This window comes from Coregonus clupeaformis, chromosome 11 (genome assembly GCF_020615455.1).
Source record: "Coregonus clupeaformis isolate EN_2021a chromosome 11, ASM2061545v1, whole genome shotgun sequence".
In the NCBI taxonomy this organism is placed as follows: Eukaryota; Metazoa; Chordata; class Actinopteri; order Salmoniformes; family Salmonidae; genus Coregonus; species Coregonus clupeaformis.
In genome coordinates, this window is record NC_059202.1 from 26,678,395 (window position 1) to 26,697,198 (window position 18,804).

General features: G+C 46.1%; 1 protein-coding gene across 1 annotated transcript in view; it reads right to left on the bottom strand.

Moving 5' to 3' along the window:
* Nucleotides 1-687: 687 nt before the first annotated feature.
* Nucleotides 688-18,804, bottom strand: part of LOC121576457 (uncharacterized protein KIAA1614-like) — a 45,295-nt gene continuing 27,178 nt past the window's right edge. Inside the window, exons 7-10 of the mRNA XM_041889615.2 lie at nt 17,642-17,915; nt 17,167-17,288; nt 1,780-1,955; nt 688-1,318 (exon numbers count right to left, since the gene is read on the bottom strand). Coding sequence (XP_041745549.1) covers nt 1,119-1,318; nt 1,780-1,955; nt 17,167-17,288; nt 17,642-17,915 — 772 coding nt within the window. The 3' untranslated portion in view covers nt 688-1,118. The remainder of the gene's footprint in view (nt 1,319-1,779; nt 1,956-17,166; nt 17,289-17,641; nt 17,916-18,804) is intronic.

The window sequence follows — 18,804 nt, forward strand, 5'->3', positions numbered from 1 at the left end:
GTGCTCAGTGTGAACCTGCTTTCATCTATGAATAGCACAGGGCGCCAGTGGCGAATTTGCCAATCTTGGTGTTCTTTGGCAAATGCCAAACGTCCTGCACGGTGTTGGGCTGTAAGCACAACCCCCACCTGTGGACGTCGGGCCCTCATACCACCCTCATGGAGTCTGTTTCTGACCGTTTGAGCAGACACATGCACATTTGTGGCCTGCTGGAGGTCATTTTGCAGGGCTTTGGCAGTGCTCCTCCTGCTCCTCCTTGCACAAAGGCGGAGGTAGCAGTCCTGCTGCTGGGTTGTTGCCCTCCTACGGCCTCCTCCACGTCTCCTGATGTACTGGCCTGACACTGACAGACACAGCAAACCTTCTTGCCACAGCTCGCATTGATGTGCCATCCTGGATGAGCTGCACTACCTGAGCCACTTGTGTGGGTTGTAGACTCCGTCTCATGCTACCACTAGAGTGGAAGCACCGCCAGCATTCAAAAGTGACCAAAACATCAGCCAGGAAGCATAGGAACTGAGAAGTGGTCTGTGGTCACCACCTGCAAAACCAGTCCTTTATTGGGGGTGTCTTGCTAATTGCGTATAATTTCCACCTGTTGTCTATTCCATTTGCACAACAGCATGTGAAATGTATTGTCAATCAGTGTTGCTTCCTAAGTGGACAGTTTGATTTCACAGAAGTGTGATTGACTTGGAGTTACATTGTGTTGTTTAAGTGTTCCCTTTATTTTTTTGAGCAGTGTATATTACAGGACATGAGGAAATATGAGACAGCTCCTGCTCTAATAGCAACTCCATCTGAACCGTATAGAAAAATGAGCCAATCGTGTCAAACATCTTGACGTGTCTTCAGAAGAATAACGCTACATTTCTGAGAGAAGACACTACTGTCAAAGCAAGCGGCCATAGACATATCCACATCCATTGAGCTGGTCACACACACTGTCCCTCTGTCATACCCCCAACACCCCAGGTTTCCATGGTGTTTGTGGTTTCTGTGGTGTCGATGGTTGCCATGGCGTCTGTGGTTGCATTACATTGCGGGTTTCCATGCCATTGCCGGTTGCCATGGCGCTACCATGGCATCACCACGGTGACCGGCGGTCCTCAGGTTGTCTAGCGACGAGGGGGAAGCCTCCTGTGTCGGAGCATGCGGACAGAGGCTATGTTCTCCTGGGTCATGAGGCGTGTCACCATGTCCAGACTGAGTCCGGCCACCTTCTCGCCGTTCACCTCCAGCAGCTCGTCTCCCACCCCCAGCAGCCCCGCGTACATCTTCTCTGTACTGCTGTCATCCATCTCCTCCACATACACACCTACAGGACAGACAGGATAACAGACAGGAGCATGTTACTGGTAGGGTTACACACACACACACACACACACACACACTTATTTTTATAACACATATCTACAGGCAGAAGTATAGGAGCAGTATTATTACATCTTACTAATTACACACCAACACAGAATACAACACTAAACACACATCCAACAGCAGGACACGAGTGAAGTAAGTTAACGACAAAACACTCACACCTTGAGCACACAGAAGGGGGACATTCTAATGAACAGGACATCATTACATAACACTAGATTAGAAAGACAACCAAAACAGCAAGTCCCCAAATGGCCCCAGACGGCCCTGGGTTAGAGCAGGGTAGGCCATCTAGGACCAACCCTAGGCTTTTGGCCCCGGTCTCAGTCATGGAAACAATATACTTTAGGCCAAGCACCAGTGTAAATGACTGCAGTGTAAAAGGCTCATTTTGTGTACCTGAGTCGGGTCGTCCTTTGCCCCGGGAGATGAGGAAACCGAAGGGTCCGTTGGGGGGTCTGCTGAGCTCCAGCAGGAGGGTCCCGTCAGGGAAGGCTTGGGCCACACTGCCTACCGAGCGCACCCCGCTGGGGTAGCCCACATTCTCCACACTCAGAACCCTCTGGAGGCCCCAACTAGAGAGAGACCGAACAGCGGCATTGAGGTGACACATTTCTACCCACAATGTAATGGCAACCACAGACGCCATGGCAACCATCGACACCACAGAAACCACAAACACCATGGAAACCTGGGGTGTTGGGGGTATGACAGAGGGACAGTGTGTGTGACCAGCTCAATGGCTGTGGATTTGTCTATGGCCGCTTGCTTTGACAGTAGTGTCTTCTCTCAGACAAAAATAAGGGGGAAAAATATGAATTATGTGCCACAAAATGCTAACATTGCAATCTTTCACAAAGGCTCAGATACAGGCATGTTTACAGGATACACACCGCAATCTGTGCTCCCAGGTGGTTTCCTGAACAAGGTTTTGACTCCCAGGTCTTTTTGCTGGTTCTTTTTACTGGAACTGGAACTCTGATCTTTGACACTGGTTGACTCCACGTTGTTTCCACTTCATTTCAATGAAATTACGTTGAACCAACGTGGAGTAGACGTTGAATTTACATCTTTGTCCAGTGGGGATATTTTGACCCATTTCTACATGACATGGATGTCGTTTAAGGCAGCCCCCCACCTCTCTGATTCAGAGGGGTTGGGTTAAATGCGGAAGACACATTTCAGTTGAATGCATTCAGTTGTACAACTGACTAGGTATCCCCCTTTCCTTTCCCTTTCATACCCATGGCAAACATGCAATTTAATTTGAGTAATAAGTCATGAAGGTGAATGGAGAGACATGGTGTGCTGCCTTGTGCCATTTCCAGTTTTATAATGTAAATAATGAAGTCATTGCATGGGGGAGGGAGATGGTCTGCTTCCTACATTAAGGTCTCTACGGCAGAACCCCCCCCCCCAGAGAGCCATGTAGCGCGGTCCATATATGGCCCGGCTGTGTCATGTTCCTAGCCTATCAGGTTTCTGACTGCCTCTCGACGAAGGTGATGCAAGTGCAAGCCTGAAATGTCCTTCTCTGGTCTCTAGTGTGTCAGCTGCTGATACGCTCAGGTACAGACACACACATTGCATTGTTGGGTTTTGAGTTTGCAAGAAAGGCATTTCACTATACTTGTGCATGTGACATTAAAACTTGAAACACACACTCACGTACAGACACACAAGCGCGCACTTGATGGACACGCACACTAATAAACAAACACACACTCACTAACACAGGCAGTGTCAACAACATCACCCAAACAGTCGATGTTCAATTTCACCACTGCTCCAAGTGTAACAGGTCAAAGAATTACAGATTTTTGCAACCGTTCATTTTCTATTTTTTATTTTATTTTGTGAGTTGATTTCACCAAAATATTGTATTGTTCAGCATTTCGTGTAGTCTACAGATATTGGGAGAGTTAGTTGTGTAAGTGCGCCCTCTAGAGTTGGTTATATGCGGAGGGATGTTGTGCTTTTCTCAGTCTGCATTGTATTCGGCTGGGAGAGGTACGTGTTCACTTCGGCGTGACATAAACTTGATATACCTGTTAAAACTAAAACGTTTCAGTGCACATAGTAACTTGTATGTATATTATATGATGAGTGTACGTACATTTAATCAAGCTGTGTCGTGAATATAGCCATTTTTGAGAGTTGAGAAATTGCTAACTTAGCTAACCTCGTGTTCTGTTTAGCTGTAAGTTAGCAATCATCATTCTATCCTCTTGTGACTGAAGCTCACGTTGTTCTTTTATGTTAGGCGGATTCTGGTCGAGGGTAGAGTTTTGAACATTTTCTCTCTTTGATGTTGAACAGGTATGTATTCCCTATATCAGGTTAAAAATGTGTTCATTTAAAATGTTTTCATGTATTGATTAGTGTTTAATGGCACTGAAAAGCTCAAATGTGAAGGATTACATGTTGCTTCGTGCATATTACTGTATGTATTACCCATTTGAAAGATGGTTTATGTCATGTTGCACAGTATTAATGTAAAGGCTAAAAGCTCAGAGTTTTTGGCAGAGATAACATGAATATGACACATACATAAGATATACACCAGATGCAATGTTTATTTTCCAATGATGTTGTATTTTATTCCTTGTATTTTTGAATGTGATTATATTGAGTCTGCATTGTATTCGGCTGGGAGAGGCGGATTCTGGTCGAGGGTAGAGTTTTGAACATTTTCTCTCTTTGATGTTGAACAGTCTGCATTGTACTCGGCTGGGAGAGAGTGAGAGAGCTGTACACAATAAAGTGCCTTCAAGTACGCCAGTGTGTTGTCTTCAGTGCACCGGAACACAACGCAGTAGTCGGCAAGAGACAGACCGCGCCGGCTACATTGGTGCCGTGACCCGGATATCTTCGCTTCAGATCATCGCCAGGGTGATCGCCGGTGGTTGCTGTGACAAGTAGGAACCTCTTCGAACGTTGACAAGTAGAAGGGCAAACATTAATGTGTAAATTGTAGCTCTTAATTGCTTACCTCAGCTACTTCTATCATTGTACAATTTTTTTTTCATATTCACATGTTTTGGTGATTCACATATCATTACCATAGTCTATTACAACTTTCTATTTAAAAAAAAATAAAAAAATGGCTGATGGCAAGGATGCGCAGACACCATTTAGTGTTGGAGATGCTGCAGGGGTAAGCCTGGGGAGGGGCAGGTTTATGAGTATGGTGGAGAGCACGCCGGTTAGGGGTGCTGGTATACTAGGCAGACCTGTACTCTCGTCCCACACGCTTACGCACTGATGAATATTCCCCCGCACCACACATGCGTAGCTTAGGAGATGCTCCAGACATTGCAAGCAGCGTTAGTTCAGTGGGCTGTCCTGCATTTTCATACACTCACACCCAAACAGATGAACACTCTCCACGTCAGCCAGTGTCTAGTTCACATGTGAGTTCTGCAGACCTAGGGAGTCTCATCACACAGTTAGCTCATGAAATAGGAGAGAACATTGCTAGCCAATTACAGAGATCTGTTGGTAGTGCAGATAACCAAACCACTCCTACGCCTAGCCTGAACTTAGGATATGGACAGTCTGATTTGAACATGACAGGAGTAAAGTTAGTCATGAAGACAGATGTCAAAGAGCCGCCGTACTTCAGGGGTGATGGAACAGACAAACACACAGTGCATGAGTGGGAAGAGATTATGAGCGTTTACCTGAAAAAGAGGGGTGTACACCCGCAAGAGCACTCCCAGGGAGATAATGTCAAGACTAATGGGAAAGGCTAGAGACATTGTTAAAGTTACCCTGCGCAGTATGCCATCGCTGCAGCCAGCTGAGAACTCCAAGCTCGTCTTTGATATTCTGAAACAACATTTCAGTGAGTTAACCTACTCCTCTATGCCTTTAGCAGATTTCTATAACACACTTCCTCTGGCTGGAGAAAGTCCCATGGACTATTGGATACGCTTGAACAAGGCTGTGGATGTCGCAGATGAGTGTCTGAGAAGGCAGGGGCGAAACATTGAGGACCCCTCTCACGAAGTCACAATGATGCTGGTGAAACACTGTCCCGACCCCGCTCTTACAAGTGTCCTAAAGTGCAAAACAGCTGAAAAGTGGACAGCAAATGAGATTCATGAACACCTCGTTGAACATCAGAGAGAGGCTAGAACAATGTGTCAAGCCAAATCTTATCGGCCAAAGAACATTGGTGCACATGCTCAGGCATTAACCACAGAGACAGTCGCTGCTGAAAACCCAACAGACCTTACTGGTTACCCAAAGGCAATGGGGCTTCCATCCTCTCCTCAGACAGAGAGCATCTGCATGCAGTCTCTCATTGGCTTGCTGGACCGTGTGCTAGAGCAGACGGCACACACAACAGCAGTCGTGCCACCAAGCAGGGGGCCAGCAGCCATTGTTCAGAGTAGATGTAAAGTCTGTCAGTCTGCCGAACATTCAACTACTGCACACTGTAGACAGGCGAACCTCTGTATGGGCTGTTACAAGCCCGGCCACTGGAAGAGAGAATGCCAACAGCGCCGGCCAAGAATTAACGCTCAGCCACAGTTAGCGCACACACCACCTAACTCTGAGCAAGTTGGAGCCAGTTTAAACTAGATAGCTCACATACGGAAAGGGGATGTGTGAGCGTTGAAGATTCAACCCTTGAAAAAAATGAAGAATTGAAGGAAATGTATGTCAATGTCTGTAAAGCAATGTCTGATAATTGCACGGTAATTGTTCAGAATATTCACAGAGTTGAGACGTTCAGTGAGTTATTTCACGCACCGGTGACAGTTAATGGCTGTGCTCAGTTGCAAGGGCTCCTCGATACAGGCTCAATGGCCTGCACGATAAGTGAAGAGGCAGAGCAGAGACTACTATCGGATAGCGTCTTGACCCCACATCAAGAACTCTCACAGCATATCATCCTTGTTGGCTGTGGAGGAGTACAAGTGCGCCCCAAGTGCATGTATGACATGGAACTAAGTCTGTATGGGGTAAAGTGCATGGTCCCAGTTCTGGTGATCACTGGTCAGAAAGACGACATAATAGTAGGCACCAACATGTTGAAACATGTACTGCATCAGCTGAAAAACGAGAACAGTTATTGGACACTTATCTCGAGCAACACAAAAGGGTCTCCAGATGGCGAACAGTTTCTAGAAATGATGACCAGTCTCACAAGATGGAGGGGGTGAAGATGTCCCAGGAAAAGTAGGGACAGTGAAGCTAACTCAGGCGGTGACTCTCCTTCCCAAACAAGAGTACCTGCTGTGGGGAAGACTGCCGTAATATACCCAAGTCACCTGGGAGTACAGTTATGGTGGAGCCTACAACCTCCAGGTGTGTGCCTCGGGGCATTATGGTGGGGAGAGTGGTAACACCGCTATGGGGAGATGGCTGGACTCCCATGAAAGTCACTAATATCTCAGACAAACCACTCACACTGAAAAGGAACAGCAAGCTTGCGGACGTCTCTACTTGTGTTGCAGCTGAAGATCTCACACTGTTCCAGGGTTCCTGTCAGAGTGATGCTGGCTCTGTTGGAGTGACTCATGAAACAGGACAACAACGGTGACCTGAAAGACAGACTGCAGAAGTCTGGTCTAGGAAATGTCGACATTGATCATTGTGAAGCGAGCCCCTCCACCAAGCTCCAACTTGTGACATTGCTGGAGAAATATCAGGATATATTTTCAAAGCATAATCTTGACTGTGGAGAAGCCAAGGGCTTTGCCCATAGGATCCGCCTCACTGACGACCGTCCCTTCCGTCTTCCATATCGCAGAGTGCCGCCAGCCCACTATCAAAAGCTGCGCCAAGTTCTCACCGAGATGGAGGAACAGGAAATCATACGGAAATCAATGAGTGAATATGCTTCTCCACTCGTGATGGTTTGGAAGAAAAATGGCGACCTCCGGATATGCACAGACTTTCGATGGCTGAATGCAAGAACTATCAAGGATGCTCATCCTTTGCCCCATCAATCGGACTGCTTGGCTGCCCTTGGCGGTAATGCTGTCTTCAGCACCATGGACCTCACGTCTGGATTTTATAACTTGCCCATGCATGAGGAGGACAAAAAAGTATACCGCCTTCACAACACCATTAGGCCTGCACGAGTATAACAGAATGCCACAGGGGCTTTGCAACAGTCCAGCGTCCTTCATGAGGATGATGATGAGTATCTTTAGCGATCTTAACTTCAGCAGTCTCTTGTGCTACCTAGATGATCTCTTGATATTTGCCCCCAACGAACAGCAGGCCCTCAGCAGATTAGAGGTTGTTTTCCAGAGGCTACGGGAGCACAATCTAAAGTTGAGTCCAAAAAAATGCCATCTGTTGCGGAGATCTGTGAAGTTTCTCGGACACATCGTTGACAGTGACGGTGTTGCTGTTGACCCAGAGAAGGTCGAGGTCATCACCAAAATGTCAAAGAGGGACTTGATGGAAGATGATGGCTGCACTCCTTCAGTTCGCAGAGTGAAGTCGTTCCTGGGGATGGTATTTTATTACCAACACTACATACCAAATTGCTCCTCCATCGCAAAACCCCTGTTTGCTCTCACAGCTGGCCAGAAACGGAGAGGAAAGGCCGGGAAGTACAGTCAGAATGCGGGAGTCTACAGAAAGCTCAAACCTGCGGATTGGACCCTTGACTGCGATTCCGCTTTGCCGGCCTTAAGGAGAAGCTCCTGAATTGTGTGGTCCTTAGCCATCCAGACTTTTCTAAGCCCTTGGTTTTGTCCATTGATGCGTCTCTTGATGGCCTTGGGGCAGTTCTGTCCCAGATACCAGAAGGAGAAACGAAGGCACGCCCGATCGCCTTTGCCAGCAAGACCCTCACTGGCTCACAAAAGAGGTATCCTGCTCACCGACTGGAGTTCTTGGCGCTCAAATGGAGTGTTTGTGAAAAATTCAGCCACTGGTTGAAAGGCCACACTTTTACAGTGTGGACCGACAATAATCCTTTGACCTATATAATGACCAAACCAAAACTTGACGCTTGCGAACAGAGGTGGGTGGCAAAGCTTTCCCCCTACACCTTCAGTATCAAACACATCCCTGGGGTAAAGAACATTGTGGCAGATGCCCTGAGTAGAGATCCGTTTGCTAAATCAGTGAGCCAAAGGTTGATCAGTGAGCCCTATGGAAGTCTTTTGGCCGAGGCGGAGGGAACCAAAGAGGAGAAAGTCCAAGATCTCTTCCGGAGTAAGACCCAGTGTCTCCAGGCACTTGATGCAGGGTGCTGTGTAACTATGGACCCCACTCAAGACAGGCTGGCTGGCAGTCAAGAACCCTCTCATGTGAAATCTGCTTGTGAAGCTCATGTAGAGTGGGAAAGGGGAGCAGAGATAAGAGCAACACAGTTTCTCAATGTTCTTCCCCAGGCGGTGCCCTCAGAACAAGACACACTTCCAGCCCTCTCCATCGGCGAGCTGAGGCACAGCCAGGAAATAGATCCAGTTATCAGGGAAGTCCTGCCACTCATTCAGAGGGGTGAGCCACCACCTAGGCGAGGGAGGAGGAGGTTATCTCTTACGACCCAGACACTGTGCAAGCAGTGGCATCATCTAAAAGTCCAGGACGGAGTCCTATATAGGGGTAACCAAAGACCCATTAAGCAGAGAGAAGAGGTATCAGTTTGTGCTGCCTGCTAGCTTGAAGGCCAAAGCTCTACGCAGGTGTGCATGATTTCGCTGGGCATCAAGGGCAGGCTAGAACAGCACACCTCGCCCGACAGCGTTTCTTCTGGCCGCAAATGGGAAGAGACATCAAGGAATATGTGAAATGCTGCCAACGCTGTATCCTTGCAAAGACCCTGAACCAGCTGCCCGAGCTCCCTTGGAGAGCATTCGCACCGGCACCCATGGAGCTGGTGTGCATTGATTTTTGGAGTGCTGAGGACTCTAAGCAAAGATCTGTCGATGTGTTAGTCATAACAGACCACTTTACAAAATTGGCTCATGCCTTTCCCTGCGTAAACCAAACTGCAAAGCAAATAGCGAAGAAGTTATGGGATAACGTATTCTGCATCTACGGTTTCCCAGAGCGAATACATTCTGATCAAGGGGCCAATTTTGAAAGCAAACTCATAGCTGAACTCCTCAGCCTCACAGGGATTAAGAAAACACACACAACAGCATATCATCCCATGGGAAATGGGCAAACCGAAAGGTTCAATAGGACACTTGGCAGTATGTTGCGTGCCCTACCCTGACAGCTAAGCAACACTGGGCCCAACAGATACAGACTTTGACTTTTGCGTATAATGCCACCACTCATGAAACAACTGGATATCCTCCATTCTATTTGATGTATGGTCGAGTGCCCAGACTCCCAGTAGACATGGTCTTCAAACAAGTCTTGAGGGATCCAGTCGTGGTGAATTATAAGACCTATGCAGAGAAACTGATGGCGAACCTCCATGTGGCTGCCGACATAGCTCAGCAGCATGCGAGGAAAGGACAGCAACATCAAGCTGATGGCTACAACAAGAGAGTTCGTGGAACCCACTTGAACGTTGGCGACCGAGTTTTGTTAGCTAATAAAGCAGAGAGAGGGAAGAGGAAGTTAGCGGATAAGTGGGAAGCCACTATGTATACCATCATAGACCGGAACCCTCAGACTCACGTTTACAAAGTCAGAGACGAAAGTGGGAAAACAAAAGTTGTTCATCGGAATTTGATGTTGGACGTGAGCTTCTTGCCCATGCCAGAACTAAGCGATGAAGAGACGAATGGAGCTGCCTCGGATGTGGCCAGTGAGTTTCAGCCTCCTTCTGTTGATGCTTTGAGTGGCCTAGCAGTAGACGCTTCTGAGGACCGTACATGTTCGTGGTTAAACGCATCCTCTGACTCTGAGTCTATTGGAGAAGCTGATGAGTCTGAGATGGAGAATGAGATGCCCCACTCTCTGTCCAGGAAGTCTGTTCAACTGACACCCACGAGCCCAGTCTAAAGAGGTCAGAGGCCAAGGGGAAAATGAATACTCACCTGTGAGAGACTTGTCGGATTCCAGTGACCCCCCTGATTTGCACATGACTGACACTGACTCTGTTGCCCCAATTGATGTTCCTGACTTAGATGAGACAGGGTCTTCGGACGTCAATTCACCTGTTACACTGATTGATAGTCAGATACCCTCCCAAGTACAAGGGTTTGAAAGTCAGGTTGTCAGAACACGTACTGGCAGGGTTGTTAAGGCAGTCGATCGCTTGATAGAGAACATGGTGCAAAAACCACTCACCAAGGGTTTTGTTACAGGAGTCAGAAGGTCACTGTCTTTCCGTTCTTTATTTTAGATACATTTTTGAGATTAAGATATTTTTCTTTATTACCAGTAGTATGACCTGAGTCATGAGATGTTCATAATGGAGGGAAAGTGTTCCAAGATTTCATATGATGTATAAGGCATCATATTCACTAGAAGGGGCAGTAGCCTGATCAACTGCTGTTTTCTTTTAACTTACTTTGTAAGTAGCTTTATACGCTGTATATGGGAAATGGAGTCCCAGGGCTATCTTGGACCAAGTGGACAAGAGTTTTATTCTATATGTTTTTGGTTATTTTCCACCCTCGAAGTGTGAAGGATTTTGGTGAAATTAAAGAGGGGTGAATGTAACAGGTCAAAGAATTACAGATTTTTGCAACCGTTCATTTTCTATTTTTTATTTTATTTTGTGAGTTGATTTCACCAAAATATTGTATTGTTCAGCATTTCGTGTAGTCTACAGATATTGGGAGAGTTAGTTGTGTAAGTGCGCCCTCTAGAGTTGGTTATATGCGGAGGGATGTTGTGCTTTTCTCAGTCTGCATTGTATTCGGCTGGGAGAGGTACGTGTTCACTTCGGCGTGACATAAACTTGATATACCTGTTAAAACTAAAACGTTTCAGTGCACATAGTAACTTGTATGTATATTATATGATGAGTGTACGTACATTTAATCAAGCTGTGTCGTGAATATAGCCATTTTTGAGAGTTGAGAAATTGCTAACTTAGCTAACCTCGTGTTCTGTTTAGCTGTAAGTTAGCAATCATCATTCTATCCTCTTGTGACGAAGCTCACGTTGTTCTTTTATGTTAGGCGGATTCTGGTCGAGGGTAGAGTTTTGAACATTTTCTCTCTTTGATGTTGAACAGGTATGTATTCCCTATATCAGGTTAAAAATGTGTTCATTTAAAATGTTTTCATGTATTGATTAGTGTTTAATGGCACTGAAAAGCTCAAATGTGAAGGATTACATGTTGCTTCGTGCATATTACTGTATGTATTACCCATTTGAAAGATGGTTTATGTCATGTTGCACAGTATTAATGTAAAGGCTAAAAGCTCAGAGTTTTTGGCAGAGATAACATGAATATGACACATACATAAGATATACACCAGATGCAATGTTTATTTTCCAATGATGTTGTATTTTATTCCTTGTATTTTTGAATGTGATTATATTGAGTCTGCATTGTATTCGGCTGGGAGAGGCGGATTCTGGTCGAGGGTAGAGTTTTGAACATTTTCTCTCTTTGATGTTGAACAGTCTGCATTGTACTCGGCTGGGAGAGAGTGAGAGAGCTGTACACAATAAAGTGCCTTCAAGTACGCCAGTGTGTTGTCTTCAGTGCACCGGAACACAACGCAGTAGTCGGCAAGAGACAGACCGCGCCGGCTACACAAGCCACCTTTCCAAATCCATCATATGATGTTGCGACAGTCTTTCTTCGGCAGCACCACCGCACTCAATCTATTTTTATCCGTCCACTCAGACCCAGTGAATGGAAACTATTCGGTTGCACAACACACACGGCGCCCATCCATGCATACCAGAGATTCCAGGCAGCCTTGAGCACATGCCAGCCTTGTAACCTCCTGTCAGGAAGGATCGATGTTGACTTCATAATGTTTGGACATGAGGTGCCACTTTAGAGAAGATCAATGTGCAAGCTTTGCATTGTGACAGATTGGATGTTAGATTAACTGTTATTACTGCAACAGTTGCCTATTTTTATGTTGCTGATGTCATAGTTCTAATGTGTGTGTGTGCGCGTGCGTGTGTGTGAATGTCTGTTTATGTTATACCCAGTGGCGTGTATTCATGGTGGCCAACGGAAGCCAGGCTTCCCCAAATATCTGACCAATAAATAAATAAACATAAAATAATTTATCTTTCGTCTCTTTCTGTGTTTTCATAATTTTCCATCAATTCGCAAGTGGCTGATCTCACCGGAGAAATCATCCAAGCGAGGGAAACAGCGCCCCGCTGTCTCAGTATCTATCTGATGCTGTCTGGACCAAAAGAGTATAACATGTTGCCGTGGTAGCATTTTATTGATTGATGCCAACAAGCATTTGGCCTCCCTTGATAATTTTTTAAATAAAATAATTAGCCAATCAGCTGAGCTCAACTATGGGTTGTCCTGGTGCAGTAAAACGCCCGCCAAGGGAGGCCAGTTTGGATTTGGCTTCAGGCCAATCAAATCAAATCAAATCAAATCAAATTTTATTGGTCACATGCGCCGAATACAACAGGTGCAGACATTACAGTGAAATGCTTACTTACAGCCCTTAACCAACAGTGCATTTATTTTAAACAAAAAAAGTAGGAATAAAACAACAACAAAAAAGTGTTGAGAAAAAAAGAGCAGAAGTAAAAATAAAGTGACAGTAGGGAGGCTATATATACAATAGAATAAAGTGACAGTAGGGAGGCTATATATACAGGGGGGTACCGTTGCATAGTCAATGTGCGGGGGCACCGGCTAGTTGAGGTAGTTGAGGTAATATGTACATGTGGGTAGAGTTAAAGTGACTATGCATAAGTACTTAACAGAGTAGCAGCAGCGTAAAAAGTATGGGGTGGGGGGGGCAGTGCAAATAGTCCGGGGTAGCCATGATTAGCTGTTCAGGAGTCTTATGGCTTGGGGGTAGAAGCTGTTGAGAAGTCTTTTGGACCTAGACTTGGCACTCCGGTACCGCTTGCCGTGCGGTAGCAGAGAGAACAGTCTATGACTAGGGTGACTGGAGTCTTTGACAATTTTGAGGGCCTTCCTCTGACACCGCCTGGTATAGAGGTCCTGGATGGCAGGGAGCTTTGCCCCTGTGATGTACTGGGCCGTACGCACTACCCTCTGTAGTGCCTTGCGGTCAGAGGCCAAGCAGTTGCCATACCAGGCGGTGATGCAACCAGTCAGGATGCTCTCGATGGTGCAGCTGTAGAATTTTTGAGGATCTGAGGACCCATGCCAAATCTTTTTAGTCTCCTGAGGGGGAATAGGCTTTGTCGTGCCCTCTTCACGACTGTCTTGGTGTGTTTGGACCATGATAGTTCGTTGGTGATGTGGACACCAAGGAACTTGAAGCTCTCAACCTGTTCCACTACAGCCCGTCGATGAGAATGGGGGGCGTGCTCAGTCCTCTTTTTTTTCCTGTAGTCCACAATCATCTCCTTTGTCTTGGTCACGTTGAGGGAGAGGTTGTTGTCCTGGCACCACACGGCCAGATCTCTGACCTCCTCCCTATAGGCTGTCTCATCGTTGTCGGTGATCAGGCCTACCACTGTTGTGTCGTCGGCAAACTTAATGATGGTGTTGGAGTCGTGCCTGGCCATGCAGTCATGGGTGAACAGAGAGTACAGGAGGGGACTGAGCACGCACCCCTGAGGGGCCCCCGTGTTGAGGATCAGTGTGGCAGATGTGTTGTTACCTACCCTTACCACCTGGGGGCGGCCCGTCAGGAAGTCCAGGATCCAGTTGCAGAGGGAGGTGTTTAGTCCCAGGATCCTTAGCTTAGTGATGAGCTTTGAGGGCACTATGGTGTTGAATGCTGAGCTGTAGTCAATGAATAGCATTCTCACGTAGGTGTTCCTCTTGTCCAGGTGGGAAAGGGCAGTGTGGAGTGCGATAGAGATTGCATCATCTGTGGATCTGTTGGGGCGGTATGCAAATTGGAGTGGGTCTAGGGTTTCTGGGATTATGCTGTTGATGTGAGCCATGACCAGTCTTTCAAAGCACTTCATGGCTACAGACGTCAGTGCCACGGGTCGGTAGTCATTTAGGCAGGTTATCTTAGAGTTCTTGGGCACGGGGACTATGGTGGTCTGCTTGAAACATGTTGGTATTACAGACTCAGTCAGGGACATGTTGAAAATGTCAGTGAAGACACTTGCCAGTTGGTCAGCACATGCTCGGAGTACACGTCCTGGTAATCCGTCTGGCCCTGCGGCCTTGTGAATGTTGACCTGCTTAAAAGTCTTACTCACATCGGCTACGGAGAGCGTGATCACATAGTCGTCCGGAACAGCTGGTGCTCTCATGCATGCTTCAGTGTTGCTTGCCTCGAAGCGAGCATAGAAGTGGTTTAGCTCGTCTGGTAGGCTTGTGTCACTGGGCAGCTCGCGGCTGTGCTTCCCTTTGTAGTCTGTAATAGTTTTCAAGCCCTGCCACATCCGACGAGCGTCAGAGCCAGTGTAGTATGATTCAATCTTAGACCTGTATTGACTCTTTGCCTGTTTGATGGTTCGTCGGAGGTCATAGCGGGATTTCTTATAAGCGTCCGGGTTAGAGTCCCGTTCCTTGAAAGCGGCAGCTCTACCCTTTAGCTCAGTGCGGATGTTTCCTGTAATCCATGGCTTCTGGTTGGGGTATGTACGTACGGTCACTGTGGGGGACGACATCATCGATGCACTTATTGATGAAGCCAGTGACTGATGTGGTGTACTCCTCAATGCTGTCTGAAGAATCCCGGAACATGTTCCAGTCTGTGCTAGCAAAACAGTCCTGTAGCTTAGCATCTGCGTCATCTGACCACTTTTTTATTAGCCGAATCACTGGTGCTTCCTGCTTCAGTTTTTGCTTATAAGCAGGAATCAGGAGGATAGAGTTATGGTCAGATTTGCCAAATGGAGGGCGAGGGAGAGCTTTGTATGCGTCTCTGTGTGTGGAGTAAAGGTGGTCTAGAGTTTTTTCCCCTCTGGTTGCACATTTAACATGCTGGTAGAAATTAGGTAGAACGGATTTAAGTTTCCCTGCATTAAAGTCCCCTGCTACTAGGAGTGCTGCATCTGGATGAGCGTTTTCCTGTTGATTAATGGCCTTGTACAACTCATTCAGTGCAATCTTAATGCCAGCATTGGTTTGTGGTGGTAAATAGACAGCTATGAAAAATATAGATGAAAACTCTCTTGGTAAATAGTGTGGTCTGCAGCTTATCATAAGATACTCTACCTCAGGCGAGCAAAACCTTGAGACTTCCTTAGTATTTGATTTGGTGCACCAGCTGTTGTTTACAAATATACAGAGACCGCCACCCCTCGTCTTACCCGAGTCTGCCGTTCTGTCCTGCCGATGTAGCGTATAGCCTGCTAGCTGAATGTTATCGTTGTCGTCGTTCAGCCACGACTCCGTGAAACATAAGATATTACAGTTTTTAATGTCCCGTTGGTAGGATAACCGTAATCTTAAATCGTCCATTTTATTCTCCAAAGCTTGAACGTTGGCTAATAGGATTGATGGGAGAGGCAGTTTACTCGTTCGCCGTCGGATCCTTACAAGGCACCCCCGACCTACGTCCACGATATCTCCGTCTCTTCCTCACGCGAATGACGGGGATCTGGGCCTTGTCGGGAGTCTGTAGAATATCCTTCGCGAACGCCTCGTTGAAGAAAAAGTGTTCGTCCAACGCGAGGTGAGTAATCGCTGTCCTGATATCCAGAAGCTCTCTTTGGTTATAAGAGACGATGGCAGAAACATTATGTACAAAATAAATTACAAATAACGCGGAAAAACACACATAATAGTACAATTGGTTAGAGGGCTGTAAAACGGCAGCCATCTTCTTCCGGCGCAATCAAATCATTTCCTTTGCAAAATGTCATTTTCTGAAAAATGTGTCTGTTTCTGTTGATGTCCTGCAGTAGCCAGCTTGCTAAATCGGCCCTTTGCTAAGCCATGGATGGAGAAGGCCAATGATTACGATGCAGATTCTGATCTAACTATAAATTAATATGTTGTGCCACTGGCCTGAGACGATTGAAGTTCAATATGTAGCATAGCTAACTTAGCTGGTTCATTGTTGCCCATGCGAGGAAGTCAGGCTAGCAAACATTTTAGCTAGGTACCCTATGACAACAAAAACTAAAAGTGTACTGTATGACAGAGCCATAGATCATTTTACCAACATGAAAGCGAGGAGGATGGCATTGGCTTTCAACTTGTCTAGGGTGAGTCAAAATTTTGAATTTTACTTGCACGCATGCACACAGAAATCAGTACCATGGACAGCCATATGATATTTAGTAACATTGATCGGACTCAATTGTTTTTGGTACAGTATCTTTAAGTTTGTTTTTAGTGTATTAAACTAAGCATATATAGCCTTGTTGATTTGGTGTTTAAGTTTAAATGGTGCTGGAATAGCAGAGGCAGTGCTAGTGTTGTCTTTGTGCTGACTTGCAATAACTCCGTGGTTCTAAATCAGTAGTTGGTTTAGTAAACTTTAGAAAACATTAACTTGCTTGACCATGCTGCAGGTGATATAACTGTTTGTATGCAATATTTGCTTTGTGGACTTCACTGGACAGATGTTGCTTTCCAGTTTTGTGATGAAACAAACGTATGTGTAGTTTTATTTATTCCGTCACTGTGTGACTGTTGTCTTTTTGTTGTTACGTCCTTATTGTATATCACGGTGGAGTATGAACTAATGGGTTATAGAGCAAAAACGCAATTATCACAACATAGGTTGTACATAATTTTGCTTTTTTACTGGCTTGGCTTCCTCAGTGATTTAAAACACGCACCGCTACTGGTTATACCTGAGAGCAGGGCTGCTGGGCTGGTCTCCAGGTGTGAATTGACTGGAGCGATCTCCCATCTTCTTGGACGACTGTAAATTCTGGACTGATGACGATTTCCTCAGCTGCTTAAAAGGTGACCCCTGGTGGTGAGAAATGAACATGACAGCAGCCCTATGCGACCTTCCACAATATTCCATTTGGATTCATTTTAAGACCGCGTTACTTTTTAAAAAAGGTATCCAGCAATACCTTGACAAAATATGCATTTTACAGTATAGTTATGTGGAAAATCATTTTAATTTCTATTTCTAGTACACAGTCACAACAATGTTCCAACTAACTGAGATCTCAGTATCCTTATAGTTTAAACAGTGTTTGACAGACATAAAGCGGAACCCTCTCAGACTACAAGCAAGACTACAATCGCTATAATTCCCTATAATTCAAAAGATAAGTTTGACATGTGACATGACAAAGGAATGTCTCCTCTCACCATGCGTAGGGACTGGAGCGACAGGGCTTTCCTCAGTTGGCTGGGTTCTGGGCGTGCAGGACTGAGGCTAGAGCTGGAGCTGGGTGTGGGGGTGGTGGAGGAAGGGCCAGGAAAGGCCGGGGGGACACCCCGGGGCTGGAAGCTAAGCTGCTCCATGCTACTGGAGCGCCCTTTACCCAGCTTCCTCACTCCATTCAGGCCAATGGCAGCGAATAAACGACGCAGAGAAAGCTTGGACCTGCCCTCCTGCTGCTCTGTCTCTGTCCCTACCGTCCTGTGAGGGGAAGAGGGGGTAGGGGGGAGAGGGGTGAAGGAGGGAAAGAGGGAGAGAGATCAACAGAAAGACATTGAGAGATAGACAACAACATATAAACAAGTACAGACATCATGAGTCACATCTAAACTGGACTCAACCTTATTATAAATTCTAGTTCTTAATTTGATTGGGAAAACCGTTAGAAATGGAAAGAATTGATCCAGGAAATTGAAATAATTACTTCACCTCAGATGTTTGCATTCATTCACGTATTAATATTTGGTCAGAAGAGGTCAGTGTTGAGTTAACACATTTACATTGACATTTTAGTCATTTAGCAGACACTCTTATCCAGAGCGACTTACAGTTAGTGAGTGCATACATTTTTCATACACAGAGGGCTAATATTAATAATATGCATGTCTATCTCTCCTGGCTCAAAGTGGACGAGAGATTGACTTCATCACTACTTGTATTTATGAGAGCTATTGACATGTTGAATGCACCGAGCTGTCTGGCGCACAGCTCGGTCACCCATGCATACCACACCAGACATGCCACCAGAGGTCTCTTCACAGTCCCCAAGGCCTTGGCAGCAGCTAATGGGGATCCATAATAAATACAAATACAAATGTAAGTATGTGTGGGTCTTGTTTACAAGTCTTATTGCTTGGGGGTAGAAGCAGTTCAGGGTCCTTTTGGTTCCAGACTTGGTGCATTGGTACCACTTGCCACGCGGTAGCAGAGAGAACAGTCTGTGGCTTGGGTGGCTGGAGTCTTTGACAATTTTTTGGGCCTTCCTCTGACACCGCTTGGTATAGAGGTCCTGGATGGCAGGAAGCTTGGCCCCAGTGATGTACTGGGCTGTACGCGTTACCCTCTGTAGCGCCTTCCGGTCGGATGCCGA